The 17,924-nt window shown below is 36.2% G+C and overlaps 1 protein-coding gene across 1 annotated transcript; it reads right to left on the bottom strand.

The window, feature by feature from the left end:
* Positions 1 to 4,569: 4,569 nt before the first annotated feature.
* Positions 4,570 to 8,604, bottom strand: LOC105161012 (uncharacterized). The gene is made up of 4 exons (XM_011078558.3): positions 8,049 to 8,604; positions 6,690 to 6,946; positions 5,884 to 6,329; positions 4,570 to 5,072 (listed from the first exon to the last, which is right to left on the bottom strand). The coding sequence occupies exons 1-4, from the start codon at positions 8,159 to 8,161 to the stop codon at positions 4,806 to 4,808; spliced, it is 1,083 nt and encodes a 360-aa protein (XP_011076860.1). The 5' UTR covers positions 8,162 to 8,604; the 3' UTR covers positions 4,570 to 4,805.
* Positions 8,605 to 17,924: the final 9,320 nt, after the last annotated feature.

Genomic DNA, 17,924 nt, shown 5'->3' with positions numbered 1-17,924 from the left:
GGGCCGGGTCGGGCTTGAGTCCAACGTGTGCACTATCTATACTGTTACACCTCGTTTGGTTCGTGTGATGGATTAAGTATGATGAGATTCAGTTGTACATAGAATGAATGATATTAATTTCATTAATCGTCATATGTTGTTTGGTTTGATGTATTTGTAATGTGTGATATTTCAAATAATAATATAAGTTGTGTTTGGTTGAAACAATTGCAAAGTATGATAAAACGTAGAAAAAGATGGTTGCGTTCGCAGGCGGACGGCAGCAGACCGGCGCGCGGACAGGAAGACGGCAGCAGACGCCCCAGCGCTCGCAAGCCGACGACAGCAGACAAGCGCTCACATAGGCAGTAGGCAGCAAACACCCCAACACACGTAGGTCGACGGCAGTAGACCGGTATGGACGCAGGCCGATGGCAGCAGACAAGCGCACACAAGCAAACCCCTGCCGATGTGCCCACGCGTGCCTAGGCCTACCACTGCCTACGGGCGCGTGCGCAGGCAGACGAGAGGAGACGCACGCATGCATAGGCAACATCTGGCCGACCCTGCAACCATGCACAGGTGTCACGGGCGTACTCTTTTGTCTCGTAGAGGAATATATTTTTCGCCTGTGCAGCGTCTCATGTTACACCCAACCTTCGACCAGCCTTCGCACATCTCAAAGTTAACCGGCTGTCCGTCACGTGTCTTAACACTGAAGTTCGCTAGCACGACATCTAAACGCACACCTGCGAGGCACCGCGTGCCCTTGCACTTGCCTATCCAAAATGCACATGTTTACCGAGGCTCTCGGCACGCCCGCCTTAGCGTCTCTTAGCGGCCGGCCCCAACTAGCTAGTCTGCCGCTATGTGTCTTGCCCACAATCTTGGAACCTGGCAACGCATTCCTTGATGGCAAGGAGCATCTTCGCTCCACCTCGGCATTACGGCGCTCCGCATGAGCCCACAACGCCCGTCTCATGCCCAACGCTCACTCGATGCATCCTCGGCGCACGCCTTCGTCGTGGCCGTCTTTTAGGCCTCCCCCGACATGCATTCTTGCGTTTCGGCTTGGGTTCATAATATACACACAATGCAGCGTCGCCCCACGACCGCTCATTTTAGCCAACGAACCCCCATGGATGGCTAGAACTCGATATCGCGTGCCATGAGTTGGATCACGAGGTCTTGGAGTGCTTGCCTCGATCACCCATTCGCACGAGAGGTGTTGCCCCTGATATCTCGCAACCCGGGGAGCAACCTTGGGCGTCACAAGGAGCCTCTCGGCCGCTTTTGCACCCAACGTAGGCCATCCTAGCTCTACGCTGCTCGTCATGTTCCCATGCCTTTCGGGGACTCTAAGCACTCCTTTGAGATGCCTAGAGCCGGCTCTTGAAGGCCCCCATTATGCCCCAAAGATGATGCTCATTTAGAGCACGGGGAGGGCTAGCTGGAGCTCACCACTGCATGCCCCCCTTATAATAGGCTTAAAAACATTTTCTCTTGTTCCATGAGTAGAGACTTGCAATGGCCGAGGAGTGCACTTTTTCTGGATCTCCCTCAACTGACATCTAAATAACGTGCTGATTGAACCGTAGCGTAGCCTACGAATTCCACATCATAACTCTAGAGTTTCAGCCCCATCAGATCATCCATCGCTGAAGAATTGCCCACGCAATACTCTGAAACTACAGTTTCGCCATTGCACTAGCAGACTCTGAACATCGTCGTCGTTTCCTACTCAAACAGAATCGTCTACCTCTGAAACATCTTGGAGGTACTCCTAACACTCCAATGATCTCGCCATTGAAATAGTTCTGCAACGGCCATGGATGACTATCGTGGGTCTTGCGGTCGGGCATATTTTCGGTCAGGTCCACAAGGACGTCGATGGCGATCAAGGCAATGGTCCCAAACGATGGGCGCCGCACACCGAGGCCACAGGCTAAAGACTGCCCGCCCACCGACCGAGGTACGTGTGTTGGATTTTTGTTATTTCACGCACGGCACGATCTCTTTTACGCAGCAGCAGGACTTGGTGTGGCACACGCATGTTCATCTGGCACATGACTGGTGGGGGTGCCTGTGAAAGGTGTGAGAGTGTGGGGCCACACATACTTGCCCTTGGGTCAAGCGCTGGGATGTGGTACTTGGACTCCGCCCGTCTCGATTGTACATGACGCGAGGGGGCAAGGATTTGGCCATTTTTTCAGGACTCGGGCAAAATAAGATAAATGAGGAGGGGGCCGGTGGTGCCGGGGCTCGCACTTCGGTTGCCTCCAGGCTGTTTCAATCTTTCAGAGAAAAGGGGGAGGAACCTGGAGGAAGGGGAAGGGACGAATCGAAACGAAAAGGGCTGAATCTCAACGAGTCATGGCAGCAAAACCACTCTGTCACTTACAATACCCCGTCGCAGATTGAAGTCGTCTGCAAAGGATTCTGCTCGCTGCTCGATGGGAATTGTACTTCAAAGTGGCCAATGCGGCTCGTAAGCCACAATGGCTTGGCCAACGACACGTGCCCTTGGGGGCCCGAGGGCCCCTATTGTGGGTCGGCAAGCGAATGGCGAGCGTATGTGTCGCTTCTAGCCCCTGATTCTGACTTAGAGGCGTTCAGTCATAATCCACGGTAGCTTTGCGCCAAGCTTTTCAACCAAGCACGATGACCAATTGTGTGAATCAACGGCTCCTCTCGTACTAGGTTGAATTATTATTGCGACACTGCCATCATTAGGGTAAAACTAACCTATCTCACGAGCTCACGTTCTCTATTGATGGGTGAACAATCCAACACTTGGTGGATTCTGCTTCACAATAATAGGAAGAACCGACTCCGAAGGATCAAAAAGCAACATCCCTATGAACGTTTGGCTGCCATAAGTCAATTATCCCTGTAGTAACTTTTTTGACACCTCTAGTTTCAAATTCTGAAGGTCTAAAGGATCGTTAGGCCACACTTTCACGGTTCATATTCGTACTGGAAATCAGAATCAAAGTAGTTTTTACCCTTCTGTTCCACACAAAATTCCTTTTCTCATTGAGCTCATATTAGGACACCTACGTTATCTTTTAACATATGTGCCGCTCCAGCCAAACTCCCCACCTGACAATATTTTCCTCCCGGATCGGTCCGTCGGGCGAGCCTTGGGTCCAAAAAGAGGGTCGATGAAGGTATTCTTTTTTAAGTTATTGCATTTTAACATTGTAATGTGTGAATAATTATAAAAGATAGAAAAATCTTCAAAACGTCACATGTTAATGATGTTGCTTTTTATTTTTAAAAATATTATCAAATAATATTGTAGCAGGTTTTGAGACGATGAATAAAACGTCATTGATCTAATTTATTTGAGCCTCGGTATAAGCAACGTTATCTGGAATAAAAAACAAGGACGTATAATAAATTTGCTTCGACTTTATAGCAAATTTTGCTACGGGTGCCCTTCCCAAAATAATTATATATAAATCAAATTTAGAGGGTATTTGACTCAGTTTTTAAGCTCCTCAAAATATTTTATAAGAGGTTTGAAAGCTTATAAATTTTAAATATTTGTTTGGCTATTTCTATTTTAAAAAGTTTATAAAATCTCAAAATAAGGTATTTTAGATCTTATAAGCTCCTTAAATGAAAAATTAACTTTTCTAATTTTTTTTAATCTTATAAATTACATAAAATTAATACACTATAGGACAAAAGTAACCCTATTCATACACTCTCTCACACACACTCTCTCAACACACCCACACACTCTCTCCTCTCTCTTTCTCTCTCTCACACACACACTCAAACATACACACTCCTCTCTCTTTCTCTCTCTCACACACACACTCAAACATACACACACTCAATTTTATTTTTTTTTTGGATTTTTCTAACATTCAAAAAAAAGAAAATACTTCATTATTTAAAAATAAATTATTATGGTTAAATAAAAATAAGATTGGTATTGATATTATATTTATTTAAAAATATAAATTCAAGACACCACAAATTGTACGACTAGAAATAATCATTGCATTAATAAAGAAAATATCAATTATATATCAATATTAATATTTGACTAGCATGAATGTACATATGTATTATTTCTATTCAAAAGTTAGGTAATAATTCCTCATTTTCTTTTTTATATTGCAAAAAATTTATCTATTAAACTTTTATTCGGAATTAAACTAATGCGTATTATTTATAAAAACGTTTTATTTTATTTTTTAAACAGAATATGTCAAAAAATAATAACTTATTTGATTCTAATGGTAACATATCCAAATTTAATTATTTTACCAATTAAAAATCTTATTATGATGTTTTCACATTTTATTTTATGTAAACAGTTTAAGAGCTTATTTTTAAAATAAGATCATAAAACATCTTATAAAATTGATGTAGGAACTTATAACATGTTTTGAAAAATAGGAGGCAAACCGTTGGAGGTGGGTGTGCAAGAAAGCAAACCATGTTAGGTTGCATCTATCTATTCTTGCCAAAAATGCTGGGGATGTATTCTTGGTTTGCAGGCTGATTAAAGAACAGTTCACCTATTTTGACCAGTGAAAGAACTGAGATAGACTATGGGCTTAAGCACAAACATTACAAGAAAAACAACACAGAGACTGCAGTCTGCAGCTGAATTCACATAATAAATTCTTCACCAGCACAAATTTGTATAAGATCAAGAGCTCACATTGAAGAAGGTCCTTTATATAGAAGGGAAGATAAAACACCAGAAAAATGTAAAGACATATGGAAAAAGGACCATTGTTTGTAACTTAAGTATCGAATTTGATGATAAAATGGAAAGGGCGAATCCTTCCCAGCTATTTGAGCTACGCCACATTTGATTTTAGACCAAGTGAGTTCCGTGTCTTTCCAACAAACAAGTCCTTAGATTTCATTATGCCAGGAAGGCGTCCGCCGACGGTCAAGCACATGAATTGTGCGATTCCTTCTCTTCTGCCAAGTGAAACAATTGCCACATCTGAAGCGGGCTTGTACGTAGACAGCTTTCTCGAATTTTCTCCCCTTATTAACTTCTTCAAGTTCTTAGCAGTCAGCATGGCGTGCGCCTGAGCTAGATATCCTTGTTTGAGCTCCTGTTAAGATAGTCGGAGGAAGTTCAGGAAACAAAGCAAACTAGTACTTCATTTCTCCACTATTTGTCGAAAAGAATACACCAAGGTACAACTGCCATCGACTTCATATCACGATAAAAGCAGGTATAACACCGACGCATGAAGTAAAGTTTCCACCAAATGGTGGTATACATGGATTGTGACCAAGCAGAAGACAAACCAGACCTCATAGATATGGTTTCACTTCCATGTATGAGTTCCTCCTAGATTCTATGTTTAAATTGACCTTGTGAACATACCAAGCCTAGGTAGTATTATGTAGGTTAAGTAAGTAACCTTTCCTTCCTTCTCCCAAAGTTATTCTTCCTATCAGGAAGGTTTTGAGGATAAGTGCATAAAAACCCCTTCAAGATTGCTAATATATCAAAAAAAGATTGAGAAATTTCAGTAATACGGTAGAGGGGGCAGTGAAAGTTTTCAGGACAGGGGTTCTTTATGCATAAACCTATGGAATGTCCCTGTAATTTCCTTTTTATAAAGGTTTATCAACGAGATTTACTCTTCCGAACTAAGACTATAAAACCTTTCATGTCTATCTTTCACGCAATTAATAAATCAATAACCAGTCCAAGGATAGTAGAACAAAATGAGTTAGAAGTTAATTGCTGGTTTAAGTTCTGCTATTTTGCTAGATGATGTAATAGCAATCATTGTTTACATTCAACAACGAGTATCATGCCCCAAAGCCCATATCCAACACATCCATAGTTTAGTTTGACGATATAATGTCTATATATGTAAAGCCATATAATGATAAAGAAGATAGACTTACAGGAACATCGGTGATGTCACCAATAGCAAAGATATTACCGTGACCCTTGACCCTTAATGTAGCATCAACCTTTAGCCTCCCATGATCATCTAAGCAGTCCTTCAGAATAGTCTCCTTTAGCCACGACGAACCAACAGGATTGCCAGCACAAAGGAAATGGCAATCAGCTATGATGGTCTCTCCACCTGATGTCTCATAAGTACCGTCTGATGCAGATTCCAAGTTGACAGACTGACCCAAGATGACTTCAACCTTCTTTGAAGTTAGCCAATCCAGTGCTTTTTTTCCCGCCTTTTCTCCGATAAATTCAAGTAACCTTGGTCCTTTATGCACCAGCGTTACCTTCTTATCAGGGAAGTCAACAACAATTTCACCTGCTAGTTCTACACCAGTGGGCCCCCCTCCAACGATCAAAATTGACTTCGCGGATTTTATCTTTTCATGCTCTGCAACCAGAAGAAAAGTCAGAAGCCAGCAAATATTGAGCAGCAATTCATTTGTGTTATTAAAATGAAGACTCTTAAAGTGCAAGATCTGAATTTCTTCTCCAGATACAGGTGATACCCCAGGCAAGTCAAGATTTAGCTGACCTAGGAAAGAGATCAAGGTGATTATGAAGGAGGCCAAATAATAAGGACTCGTAGTTGTTCATGTTTTTAAGGTGCAATTTTGGTGAGTATATTGCTGCTATGATTTCAGTTAGATCGCGTCCCAAGAATAGGGCCTACAGTAAGGATCCTACTTTTGGGGCGTGACAAGGTAGATGCGGAATCATTATCTACAGCTGTGTTATTCTATTTCTTCACCTGTTTGGTAGTAATTAAGTCTCTCGTCTTTTGTGTATCCACCGGAACTTGTATGACCAGTTGCAACCACAAGATAGTCATATGCAATTAGGCGGCCTTGTGCAGTCAGAACTTCATTTTCAGTGATGTTCGTCGCAGGAGATGCAATAACACGAGCTCTAGAAAGGTACTCCAAGTGATTAATCACTATTCTTTTTGCAAATGAGGGTTCAACCCTTGCTCGCAAACCTGCCCAAGGGAGTTCAAAGTATTCCTTCCTGCAATAAAGTTGAAAAATCAAAGAAACCAATATCAGAAATGTATTTTTAACTCATGAAAATGAGATCATAGAACACCCCACACTGTCCAGAGAATTACACAGCTATTCAAGCACAGCATATCAGTCACATGAAACCAAACAAACTGAGATGGCAGACCAGGGGTCATCTTCAACATGAAGCCAACTCTCCGTCCCTGGTGACTTCTAAATCCCCAGAGTAACCTTTGACTCTTCACCAGAGTCATCCCACAAGACCAATCATGGGTACAATACATCACGTTCCGACTTCAGTTCCATAAAACTGCTTGTAGTCCATTCTATTTTGAGGTGAACTATCAAGGCATAACCTGGCTTAAAAGTCAAATCTAACTGCAGTTCAAGTTTTAGACGTGCTTATGAAATATATTTCCACACGTTCAAGTATTAAACATGAAAGATTTCTCCCAAAATGCCATCTAACCTTGCATCCTAACCATTTAGAGCATTGAGAAGACAACTGAAACTAAGATTTGATACGGAATACTTTCCCTAGTCAGATAAATTTTCCCTCCCAAACTTCTGTGGCAGATAGTTCATACCCAACCAAGTAACCAGCATTCGTAAACCAGAATACACCGCCAGTTCAGAACACATTTTATGTCACCACAGTTGTTTCCATATCCAAATACAACTCAATTTCTAACACAATTCAATGATAAATGTTGGAGATTTATTCTATTCAACAAGAAACATGCAATAAAATTCAGTAATTTAGCAACTTCAGCCTCTAGATAAATTATTCCTACAAGCCACAAGACATTAGCATCGATACCACCGGATCCCACGATACTTATAGGCTAGACTCTATAGATGATTACCCTGCATTCATCTCACCTGCTAAACTCATAACATTCACAGCCCACCCCATCTCTATAAACAAAATTTTGATAAGCTGAAACTATTTGGTAAGCAAAATCCACAATCCAATAAAGTAAATCACAACTGAAACACATAAATTAACCACAAAACACAAAAGGGCGGCCATTAAACTTAATTCCGTATCACCATAACAAAACATCAGCCGAGATATATATACAAAGAGAAAATCAACGAAAGCTTACGAATCAATGAGAAAAACATCCGCATGATCTTGAAGGGTTTTGGCGACAAGAGAGCCGGCCACTCCGCCTCCAATCACCACCACTCTCTTCTTCTCTCCGCTGAATCCGTCCATTAATCAAGAACCCCTTCCCGTATCTTCAGAAAAATACGAAGAACAAAAATCCTAGAATCAAACCCAAAACCCTTAGCCCCACAAACAAACTAAGACTAACAAAGACGACCAAAACCAAGAACCCTTCTTTCTCTTCCCTCAAACAAAAAATCAACGCAAAAAACCCAAAACCCACCAACTCTCAAACAAGATAGAGCGGAAAACACGATCAACAAAGAAGCAAAAAAAAGCCCAAACCTGTTTGTACGTTGAAATGTATATCTGTAAAGTGAGAGAGATATTCGCCCTCTTTATATATAATAAAATAAAAATTGCTAGAAGAATCTATCTAAAGCAAGAGAAAACAGTTGAAATTCCTGACTATTTCCTCCGAGATGAATTGGAGACAGCCAGTCTGGACGCAGAGAGAAGAATGGTTGTGGTTGTTCATCGTTTACTCAATTAAAAATTTCATAGGCGACGAAACCGCGGGTTGCGCGGGGGAGTCAGGTCAACGCTGTTGAACACAATTTTAAAATACGACAATGCAATAATACCAACAACATATATTTTCTTATTAAATAAATGCATTAGAAAATGTCATTTTTGCTGCTGATAATTCATAGCATTCAAAAAAAGAATAGAAAAAAATAGCAAGAAATCCGTTTTTAATATTGTAAATGAGTAAATTATTCTTTTATAAAAAAAAATAGTAATTTGCTCATTTGAAATACCATAGAAAAGTAAATTGCATTAAACCCAGAGTGAATATCCCTCGTGCAATGAGACACTAATTGTGTCGCCTATCATATTACTTAACATCGTTTGTTGATGTGGTAGTAAATTGAATGAGGAGTATAATGAAAAAATTATCATTGACATGCATTGCTTCCCGAGTCAGATATTCATAGTGCGAGAATTTCTTAGAGAGAGAGTAATGACTTGTCTTGTCAATGAATAATGAAGTGAAGTCGATCTAAAAAATAATATACGGAGTATTTATAATTGTGTTGTTAGTTTTATAGTGTGATAGGATGTATGTGTTTATCGTATGGCCCGTATGTACAAATAATTTTTATATCCTTGTAAATAAACAAATATTACTAATATATACATCATTTTGTGAAAATGAAACCCCTTGTCTGGATGACTGGTGATGCTAACACGCGATTCCTTATAAATTACAAGCAAAGAACTCGCACAATTTCTAGTCCCAAACCATTCTTTTGAAATATTAATGATGTTGACTTACGTTCCACATCAATCCCAGACGGGAGAGTTCATACGGGTTACAAACCTCAGCACCTCCTTCCTAACGATACAACTTTTCAATGACACGCTCGTAAAATTTCAACTAAAATAAACAATAACTCATTGTAAATATATTAAATTTGGGGTAAATGCATTTTTTATCCTCGAATATAGTAACTAATGCAATTTTAGTTTTCAAACAATTTAAGATTGTAATTTTGATCCTCAAACTTTAATTTTTTTTTGCACTTTTGGTCCTTCCTTAATTTTTCATTAAACTTAACGGAAACTTCATTCAAAATAAAAAAAAAAAAGAAAAAATGCTATTTTTCTCTCATTTTATGCTGTTTTTCAAGTTGTAATCCATACCCATTTTTTTCATTTTTCTTCAAACTTTAAAAGACAATAAACCAAAAAAGATAAATTTAAACAACAAATTTTTTAAATAATCTTAACAAAAAAGTGTGAATAAATTTTAGAATAGTTATTTATTTTTTAATTTATTTTATTTTAAAATTTGAAAAAAAATAGAAAATAAATCCATCGAATTACAATTCAAAAAATACTACAAAATAGGAGGAAAATAATAATATTTTTTTCATTTTAAATGAAATTACAGTTAAGTTTAACTGAAAAGTTAACGAAATGACAAAAAATACCAAAAATATTAAAGATTGAGTACCAAAATTACAATTTTAAATTGTTTAAAAACCAAATATTTACATTAATCATTATATTTGAGGACCAAAATTAAATTCAGTACAAAAAAAAAAAAAAACAATAAATCATGGAAAAGAACATCGATCAGGTCGCATATATCACCCTTTCACATTAATCATGATTTTCCTTTATTTAATTGTGTGACTTTGCAATCAAAATTAAAGTATGAACAATCATGTATACGCCCCATTGGCGTCATGCATGACCATGCTATGCTATCATATTCCATTTATATATATATATATATATATATATATAAAATAATACCACGACAACTTGAATTATTACAACACACTTGAGACTTTTTAAGTATTGATGCCACGTGATTCATCTACTCACGTCATGGAATGCCTTTGCTTTTAAACCCTAATTAAGTTGTATGATTAACTATAGTTAATGTCGCGATTTAAAATACATAATCGTAGTGAATAGTTATCGATCATAGTCCCACACGTGATTTTTGCATGTGACGGTTACGATGTCTGCTGTAACTGAAATGTTGTGGATAATTAAGTTTGTGCACCGATTTATTAAGAATGGTTAGTAATAGGTAATAGTGAATTTCCGCAGAGTGTTATTGATGTCGTTTCGCGTTCGATCGGTGCCCCCATGTATTTGCGGAATATTGTTCGCTCTGCTTTGATTTAAATTTTACAATTTTGTCCTGAAAAAGCATATTCTTACTTAGGGAAAGAAGCCTCGGGACTTATAAAAGATCGAACTCGTCATCTATAACTGGTGTGGCACGTTTTTGTCTACATTAGTCGTTAATTTATATTTTAAAAAAAATAACAATTCTAATTTATATTTAAGTGTAATTATAATTTTGTTAATTGAAAAAATATCTTTTTAAAAGAGATAATATGAAATAACTTTTTTTTTCATTAGATTTTATGTGAAAGATAAAAATATGTTTGAATTAGTATGTTTTATGACATATTTTTTTTATTGAAAAAACGTGATAGAATGAAATATATTTGAATCGGAATATTTTGTAATTTTTTAGGGATAATACACTCCCTCAAAAAATTAGTGTATTTACACGTAGACCCTTTATGATTTGAGAAATTACATTTAGTACCCCTAGTGTTTGTTTATGTCTAATGAATAAGTATCCCCATCAGTCCATATTCATTGAATTTTTTTATATTACTAAAAAAATAGGAAGAAATCTATATTTACCTTCGATTAACTTATTACAGACTTACAACAGGTCGAATAGATTCTTTTATGACCAAATTACTCGCATACATCTTCATGATTTAATGCATGTGAGAAGGTATATCTTCATCGATTTAAGGCTAGTTTAGTCCGCAAAAAACTATTTGACCTGCAAATCCAATTTTTTTTGTTAATGTCAGCAAATTCAGTTAATTTTGACTATCGATGTGACTTATTTGTTAGACTGAAAAACACATCGGGAATGCTAAATGTAATTTTTCAAATTACAAGAAATTTATGTGCAATTATATCAAACCTCAAGAAAGAAGAGTGTAATTATTCTTTTTTTTCTTACCAAGTACATGATATAATAAAAATATGTCTGGACCAAGATTTTTAATGATAATTTATCGTACAAAAATAATGATAGAAGGAAAATGTGTTCGCATCCGGATATTCTGTGATATTTTTTTATCGAAAAAAAAAAACATAATATTTTACATGAAAATAGATGATATGGAAAGAACTTTGCAGAATTGTATGAAATTGGAAGTAGACCTTTCACAGTGGAAAAATAAACACGTCTAGAATAGCTTAGTTCATGCTTCCCACATCGATATTTCACAAACAAAGTCAAATTAAACATCGAATAGTCTACCAACTGAATCTTGTACATATCCAAATTAACTAATTAATATATTATTTTTATATTAGACTACCTCAAGAATATTCTTTTTCTTTCTAGAAAGCTCCAAAGAAGAAATAAACAAAAACTCGATACAAAAATTAGGTGCGACGTACCATCACTAAAATATTTATTTTATTAAAATTTTAATATAAAATATATTTTAGACCCAATAATATTGGAACGGGCAACCGTTCTCGTGTTGCATCTCTTTTTAAGAAAAAGCCAAAAGTTGTGTGTACAAAAGTCAAACCAATTGCTTTAAGAAGGGTCTAGGCTCTATTATAGTCTATTTTTATTATGATTACTCTCCCTTTACTAATATATTAATTGATTGGGGGTAAATATTGCATTTTATGTTCTACAAATTAGTTTTTTCAGCAATTCTGGTTCTATATATATATATATATATATATAATTTAGCACATCGTATCTCATAATTTTAAAAAATTACAACTCTAATCCTAAACTTTAATTTCGTTAAATTTATACTAAAATAACTTTAATTCTCCTCAACGTGCTATTTTCTGAAGAAATTTAATGAAATTAAACCTTGCGACAAAAAACATAAATTCTTGGGAGTTATGGGTTGTAATATGGTGAGCTAAAAAATAATAGGATCAAAATCGCAAAAAGACTAACTTGTGGGATAGACTATAATTTTCTAATAACTGGGATTGACTATTTAAGTTGTGGTTGGGCCTTCATGTGGCGAGGGGACGTTTAGCCTACAACGGTTCTGTGGGCCTGAGCATCCTTCATCGTTGAGTGGGGCTGTTTGGGCCTCCTCTTGGCCAATCAATTTTTAGGGGTATAAAATATAATAATGATATGATGATGATAATATAATAATAATAATAATAATAATAATTGAGATGGACTTATGGTAAAACTATTTTTGCTGTAAATACATAGGATGAACCAAAAATTAAAAATTGAGAACGATGAACCAAAAAAGAAAAGGCTAAAAATCTCATAAGTTAAATAAAATGCAATTTTTTATCGGATGAAAAAAATAAAAGGTAATAATAATTCGTATTATATAATTTGATGAAGAGTTCTGAAAAAAAAAGGAATAAAGTGCATAATTTTTTTGGATTATAGGACTAAATATATTTAGCCTGTAAAGTTCGGGACTAAATGTGAAATTTTCCTATTGTATGGGATGAGAAGTGTAATTTTGCCAAACATATAAATTACTTTTAAGGATAAATATCACTTTTAGTTCCTTAACTATGTCACTTATCCATATTTGGTCCCTCTTTTTTCTTTCTCATCAGATTTAGTCCCTTAAATTTATAGATTCCATTAATTTTTGTCCCTTTCGTTATCTATTCGTTAGCTTTAATGGATTTGTCAAGAAAAAAAAATTGCTACAAAAATGACTAGGAATCAGGACTTAGCATGAAGGAATGGGTAGCCTCACCACTCTACCAAGTACATACACTTCTTAGATATTTTACTAAATGAAATATTTTTTATAATAATGTAAAATAAAAAAATATTTAAAAGTCATCTAAAAAATCATGCTAAAATTTTTTAAAATCGACCAATATTAATCGTTGTCATCCGATATATCCTGATAATAAAAATTAAAATATAACCAACTAAAATATCACAAAAATCAAATAATGTCATAGATTTTTTATGGGTTTTGATTTATGATATTGTTTGGTATTTGTATTATTTTGGTTAGGTATATTTTAATTTTTGTTATTAGGTTATATAGAATGACAATGATTCGTGTTGGTTGATTTTAAGATTTTTTTAACATGATTTTGAGATGCTTTTTAACATATTTTTTATTTTATAATTATGTTTAAAAAATATTTCATTTAGTAAAATGGATAAGTGTTGTATTTAGTGGAGTGGTGAGGCTATTCACTCTTTCATGTTAGGTCATGATTTCAAATCCTTTTGGCAGTGTAATTTTTTTTTTTTTTTTTTACAAATCCGTTAAAACTAACGATAGAGAGTGGTAGGGACCAAAATTTATGGAATCTATAAATTTGAGGGACTAAGTCTGATGAGGAGGAAATATGAGGGACCAAATGTGCATAAGTGATATAATTGAGGGACCGAAAGTGATATTTACCCTTACTTTTAACATTATAAATAATTATAATAAATAAATATTTTTTTTAATCATGTGTAGACAAATTAAATTTGTGCCCGATAAAATTGCACCACGTGGAAAATAATATAATAAATATCAATTTTTATTTACATTTTGAGCATTTAATCAAATTTAATTCCTAAAGTAAATAATTAATTAATCGATATTAATATTTATTTTCCGTCCAATCAGATGACGCCATGTGGTAAATATGAAAAAGTTTTCCACCCTACCGCTATAAATAAGAGTATTTTCCAACAACTCAAACGCACACAGAATTGAAGAGACAATCAAAGATACAAGAAAGAAAGCATTCAAGAAGTCTCAAATCCTCTCAAGTAAAAGTCAAGAAAATCCATGATGTTTCAAGTAAAGTCAAGGCGTTCGTCACGAAAATCACTCAAAGTCAACATTTGATTCGTGAAGAAGTCGAAGGACCTGCGAATTAATATTGTCAAGATACATAACCAGCTTGGTGGAAGATCAAAGCGTCAAATCTACCAAAAAATATTCAAATCCAAGTCAAATATTCCAAATTTATAACGTTCAATACGAGAATAAGTCAAAAGAATCATATATTAACGTTATTGAAGATTCGAGCCAACATTGAAGGAGATGGAACCGTCAAGTTCCACCTTCGAAGTTGCCAAAATTGAAGATCACATTTTAAAGCAAAGAATCAGATGTTCCAAGTAGAGATTTTGTATTCACGAAATATTTGATTAAATCCAAAAATCATTTGTAATATCTTTCTTGTTTCAATAAATTCAAAAACACACAATTTGCTTTACACCATGGTTATACAAAACTTAGGTATTGACATCAATATTTTTTATGGTTTTAACTGTGGTTATAATAGTATTTGATTATGACTAATATTTTGGTCTCGCTTACAAAAATAATTATTAATAATCATTATACAATTGTTATCAAAAGCATTTATCACATATTTTATTTTTGAATCATGATAATTATTCATAACAAATACGAATGAAAACATATAGAAACAACTCTTCATCAAATTATATCATATGTATGATTTTTACCTTTTTATTTTTTCATCCCATAAAAAATTGCATTTTGTTTAACTTATGAGATTTTTAGCCTTTTCTTTTTTGGTTCATCATTCTCAATTTTCAATTTTTGGTTCATCCTATGTATTTACACCAAAAATATTTTTACCATAAGTCCATCTCAATTATTATTATCATCATCATCACCATCATCATTATTATATTTGGTATCTCTAAAAATTGATTGGCCCAAGAGGGAGCCCAAACAACCCCACTCAAGGATGAAGGATGCTCAGGCCCACAGTTAGGTCCAAACTTAAGAGCCTCCTTAGGCCGCCACAAGGGCATCCACGCCAGCCAACATCAAAGGATTCCCCATGTGGTCAGAATGGATTTAGTTACCTCAGTGAGGACACATGGCGATTCTAGCCAAGAATAAATCTTACCTAACCTAAGATCTCGTGATTCTGACTAAGTGAGGCGCCTCCTTAACAGCTTGCTAAATATTCAAGGATGCCTTCATCCGTAGAGGACATGCCTATCCGTAGAAGACCTCATTAACCCTAAAGAAGGTGGGATGCAGGCGATAACTACCTCTCAAGTCCATGGGGATCTGACGTTATCCTAATAGATGGATGAGACTATCTATAAATTTCAAACCCCCCCATCGAAGAAGGGTGTTTTTTTCAACTACACTTGCACACAAGAAAGCCAACACTCTACTATATTTATATTGCTTTATTGCTCTACTATTCTCGATTTCTTATTCACATACTCACTTGAGTATTGGAGTAATAACGAATTTTTTACAGGTTCCCGTGCTAGAATTTGCAAACCGCAACCTAAAGATCTTGAGTTGGACCATTTTTAAAATGAGTATTTTTTTTGCCACATCAATTGGCAACATCCCTAGGAACATAGATTTAGGATGTGATCATGGATGCTTCCAATGTCATAACTGAAAGGCGGGAAAGACCGACCAACAGGTTGTGGACAACAAAACCCTCTAGGTTATTGGCACACCCCATCACCTCTACCTCACAAAGGTACACAAAAATCGATCCCACTGATCCTATCGATCCTGCCCCTATTAGCTCTTCGTTTGACACCTATTTTCGAGAGGCTATTACCATTCCATTCAATATGCTATAGGAGATGATTGCGTCGGCTGCCTTCAATGGAACCTCCAGCCTCTTCAGTCCTTTTACCTAACATGGACACCACAACCAATCGCCCCATGAATGAGTTGGGAACCCTATCACAAAACCCCCTCCTAGAGTGGAAATAAAACACCCACTCCAGTAGAAGGAAATCCATGATTACTAGAAAACACATGTGGACCAACTTTAGTATGGGCTCTAGAAAGTGCAAAAAAGCTTGTTCAAGGGCCCCCTTAAAGGAGCAATAAGGTATCCCCTTCAATGAAGGGGTCATGGTAGATGAACTCTCAGCCAACTGTCGAACCCCAAATATGGAGCAGTATGATGGGTCTATAGACCCCTAGGAGCACTTCTCCCCCTTTGAGTATGCCGCCATCTTCCATCGATATGCCAATGGGGTCAAGTATCGTGCATTTGTGACCATCTTCACTCGTCCACAATAATAGTTTAACCAACTGCCCTTGGATTCCATTCTGTCGTTCAAGGAGTTTCCCTCCATGTTCCTCTACTATTTGCCAGCAACAAGCGACACTGAATGAACCATAAGCCTCTTCTTGGTTTAGCAGAGGGAGGCAGAGTCCCTAGGGAAATATTTCTAGACCCTGTTCGAGAGAAAAAAAGGGTCATCCGAAGGATCACAAGTGGATCTGTTAAGGAAGACTCACACAGAGTGGTCGAAGGGCTCTCTATCGTAGAGTGGGAGCAATGTAAACGCTCTTATCATTTTGTTTGTTCCCATGGAAAGACATGGGCTACTTTTTTATACTCTCGAAACTCTAAAAATATAATCTTCATTGTTCTATTTGTAAAGTTTCATTTAATTCATTAATACTCTTTGTTTATTTTTTTCAAAATTTATTTTAAATCCTTTTTGAATTTATTATCATCCAAATTTATTATTGTAAGCTTGTTCGTTAAATTATTATTTAAGTTTATTATATAACCTTAACTATTATTTTTTCTTAGTTATGATTTTTTGTGTGATTTAATTTATTATTTATTTATTTTATAATACAACCATACATGTAAGTAATTGTTCAAAATAAAACCTCTATCTCATAAAAGAATAAAAACAAAATAGGCACAATTGGGACTGATACAGGCCTAGTTCGGTCCTGGTTCGACTCTCAGTCCGGTGATTCATAGACTGGGTCTGAATTTGTAAATGGAGCAATTGGGGTCCATTTAAAGACCTAGGACCGATCATGAACATTAGTGGATTGGTCTTGACCTGCGCTTTTCCGGATTGGTCTGTGCCGGTCCTGAGTTGGCCCATCTTACTATGCATTTTGGGAACAATTAGTTAAACCCCTGTAGTTAGGTTGCACATAGGTTGGTAGCCATAGTTTGAAATGTTTCAAGTCAATGACCTCAAAATTGGGTATCGGAGTCCTATAAAGACTTGCACTAAGTATTGCGTTCACAGGGTAAGTGTCGCATTTCATCAACAACAGATGTGAGTTATCTATACAATTTTAGTGGGTTAGTTGGCAAAGTAGCCGAAAGACTAAACTGACTCACGTGAATCATCATATGGAAGCATTGGAGGGTTAACCGATATGACTGGAATTATCTCTTTGGATAGTACAGAATTAGTCCTCGAACTTGAAAAATCATGACAATCGCATGTATATGAAGACTGTTTGATTTGGTGGTAGGTGACTTCGTCTTTTGATAT

The sequence above is a fragment of the Sesamum indicum genome, linkage group LG4 (assembly GCF_026168435.1).
Source record: "Sesamum indicum cultivar Baizhima isolate 11 linkage group LG4, ASM2616843v1, whole genome shotgun sequence".
Classification (NCBI taxonomy): domain Eukaryota; kingdom Viridiplantae; phylum Streptophyta; class Magnoliopsida; order Lamiales; family Pedaliaceae; genus Sesamum; species Sesamum indicum.
Note: the sequence above shows the minus strand (reverse complement) of the source record. Positions and strands in the feature narration are given on the sequence as shown.

Coding starts and splice junctions, on each gene's coding strand:
- LOC105161012 (XM_011078558.3), bottom strand. CDS start 8,161: ATGGACGGATTCAGCGGAGAGAAGAAGAGAGTGGTGGTGATTGGAGGC. Junction 6,947..8,048: donor GATGTTTTTCTCATTGATTC/GTAAGCTTTCGT, acceptor ACTTTATTGCAG/GAAGGAATACTTTGAACTCC. Junction 5,073..5,883: donor GTGACATCACCGATGTTCCT/GTAAGTCTATCT, acceptor CTATCTTAACAG/GAGCTCAAACAAGGATATCT.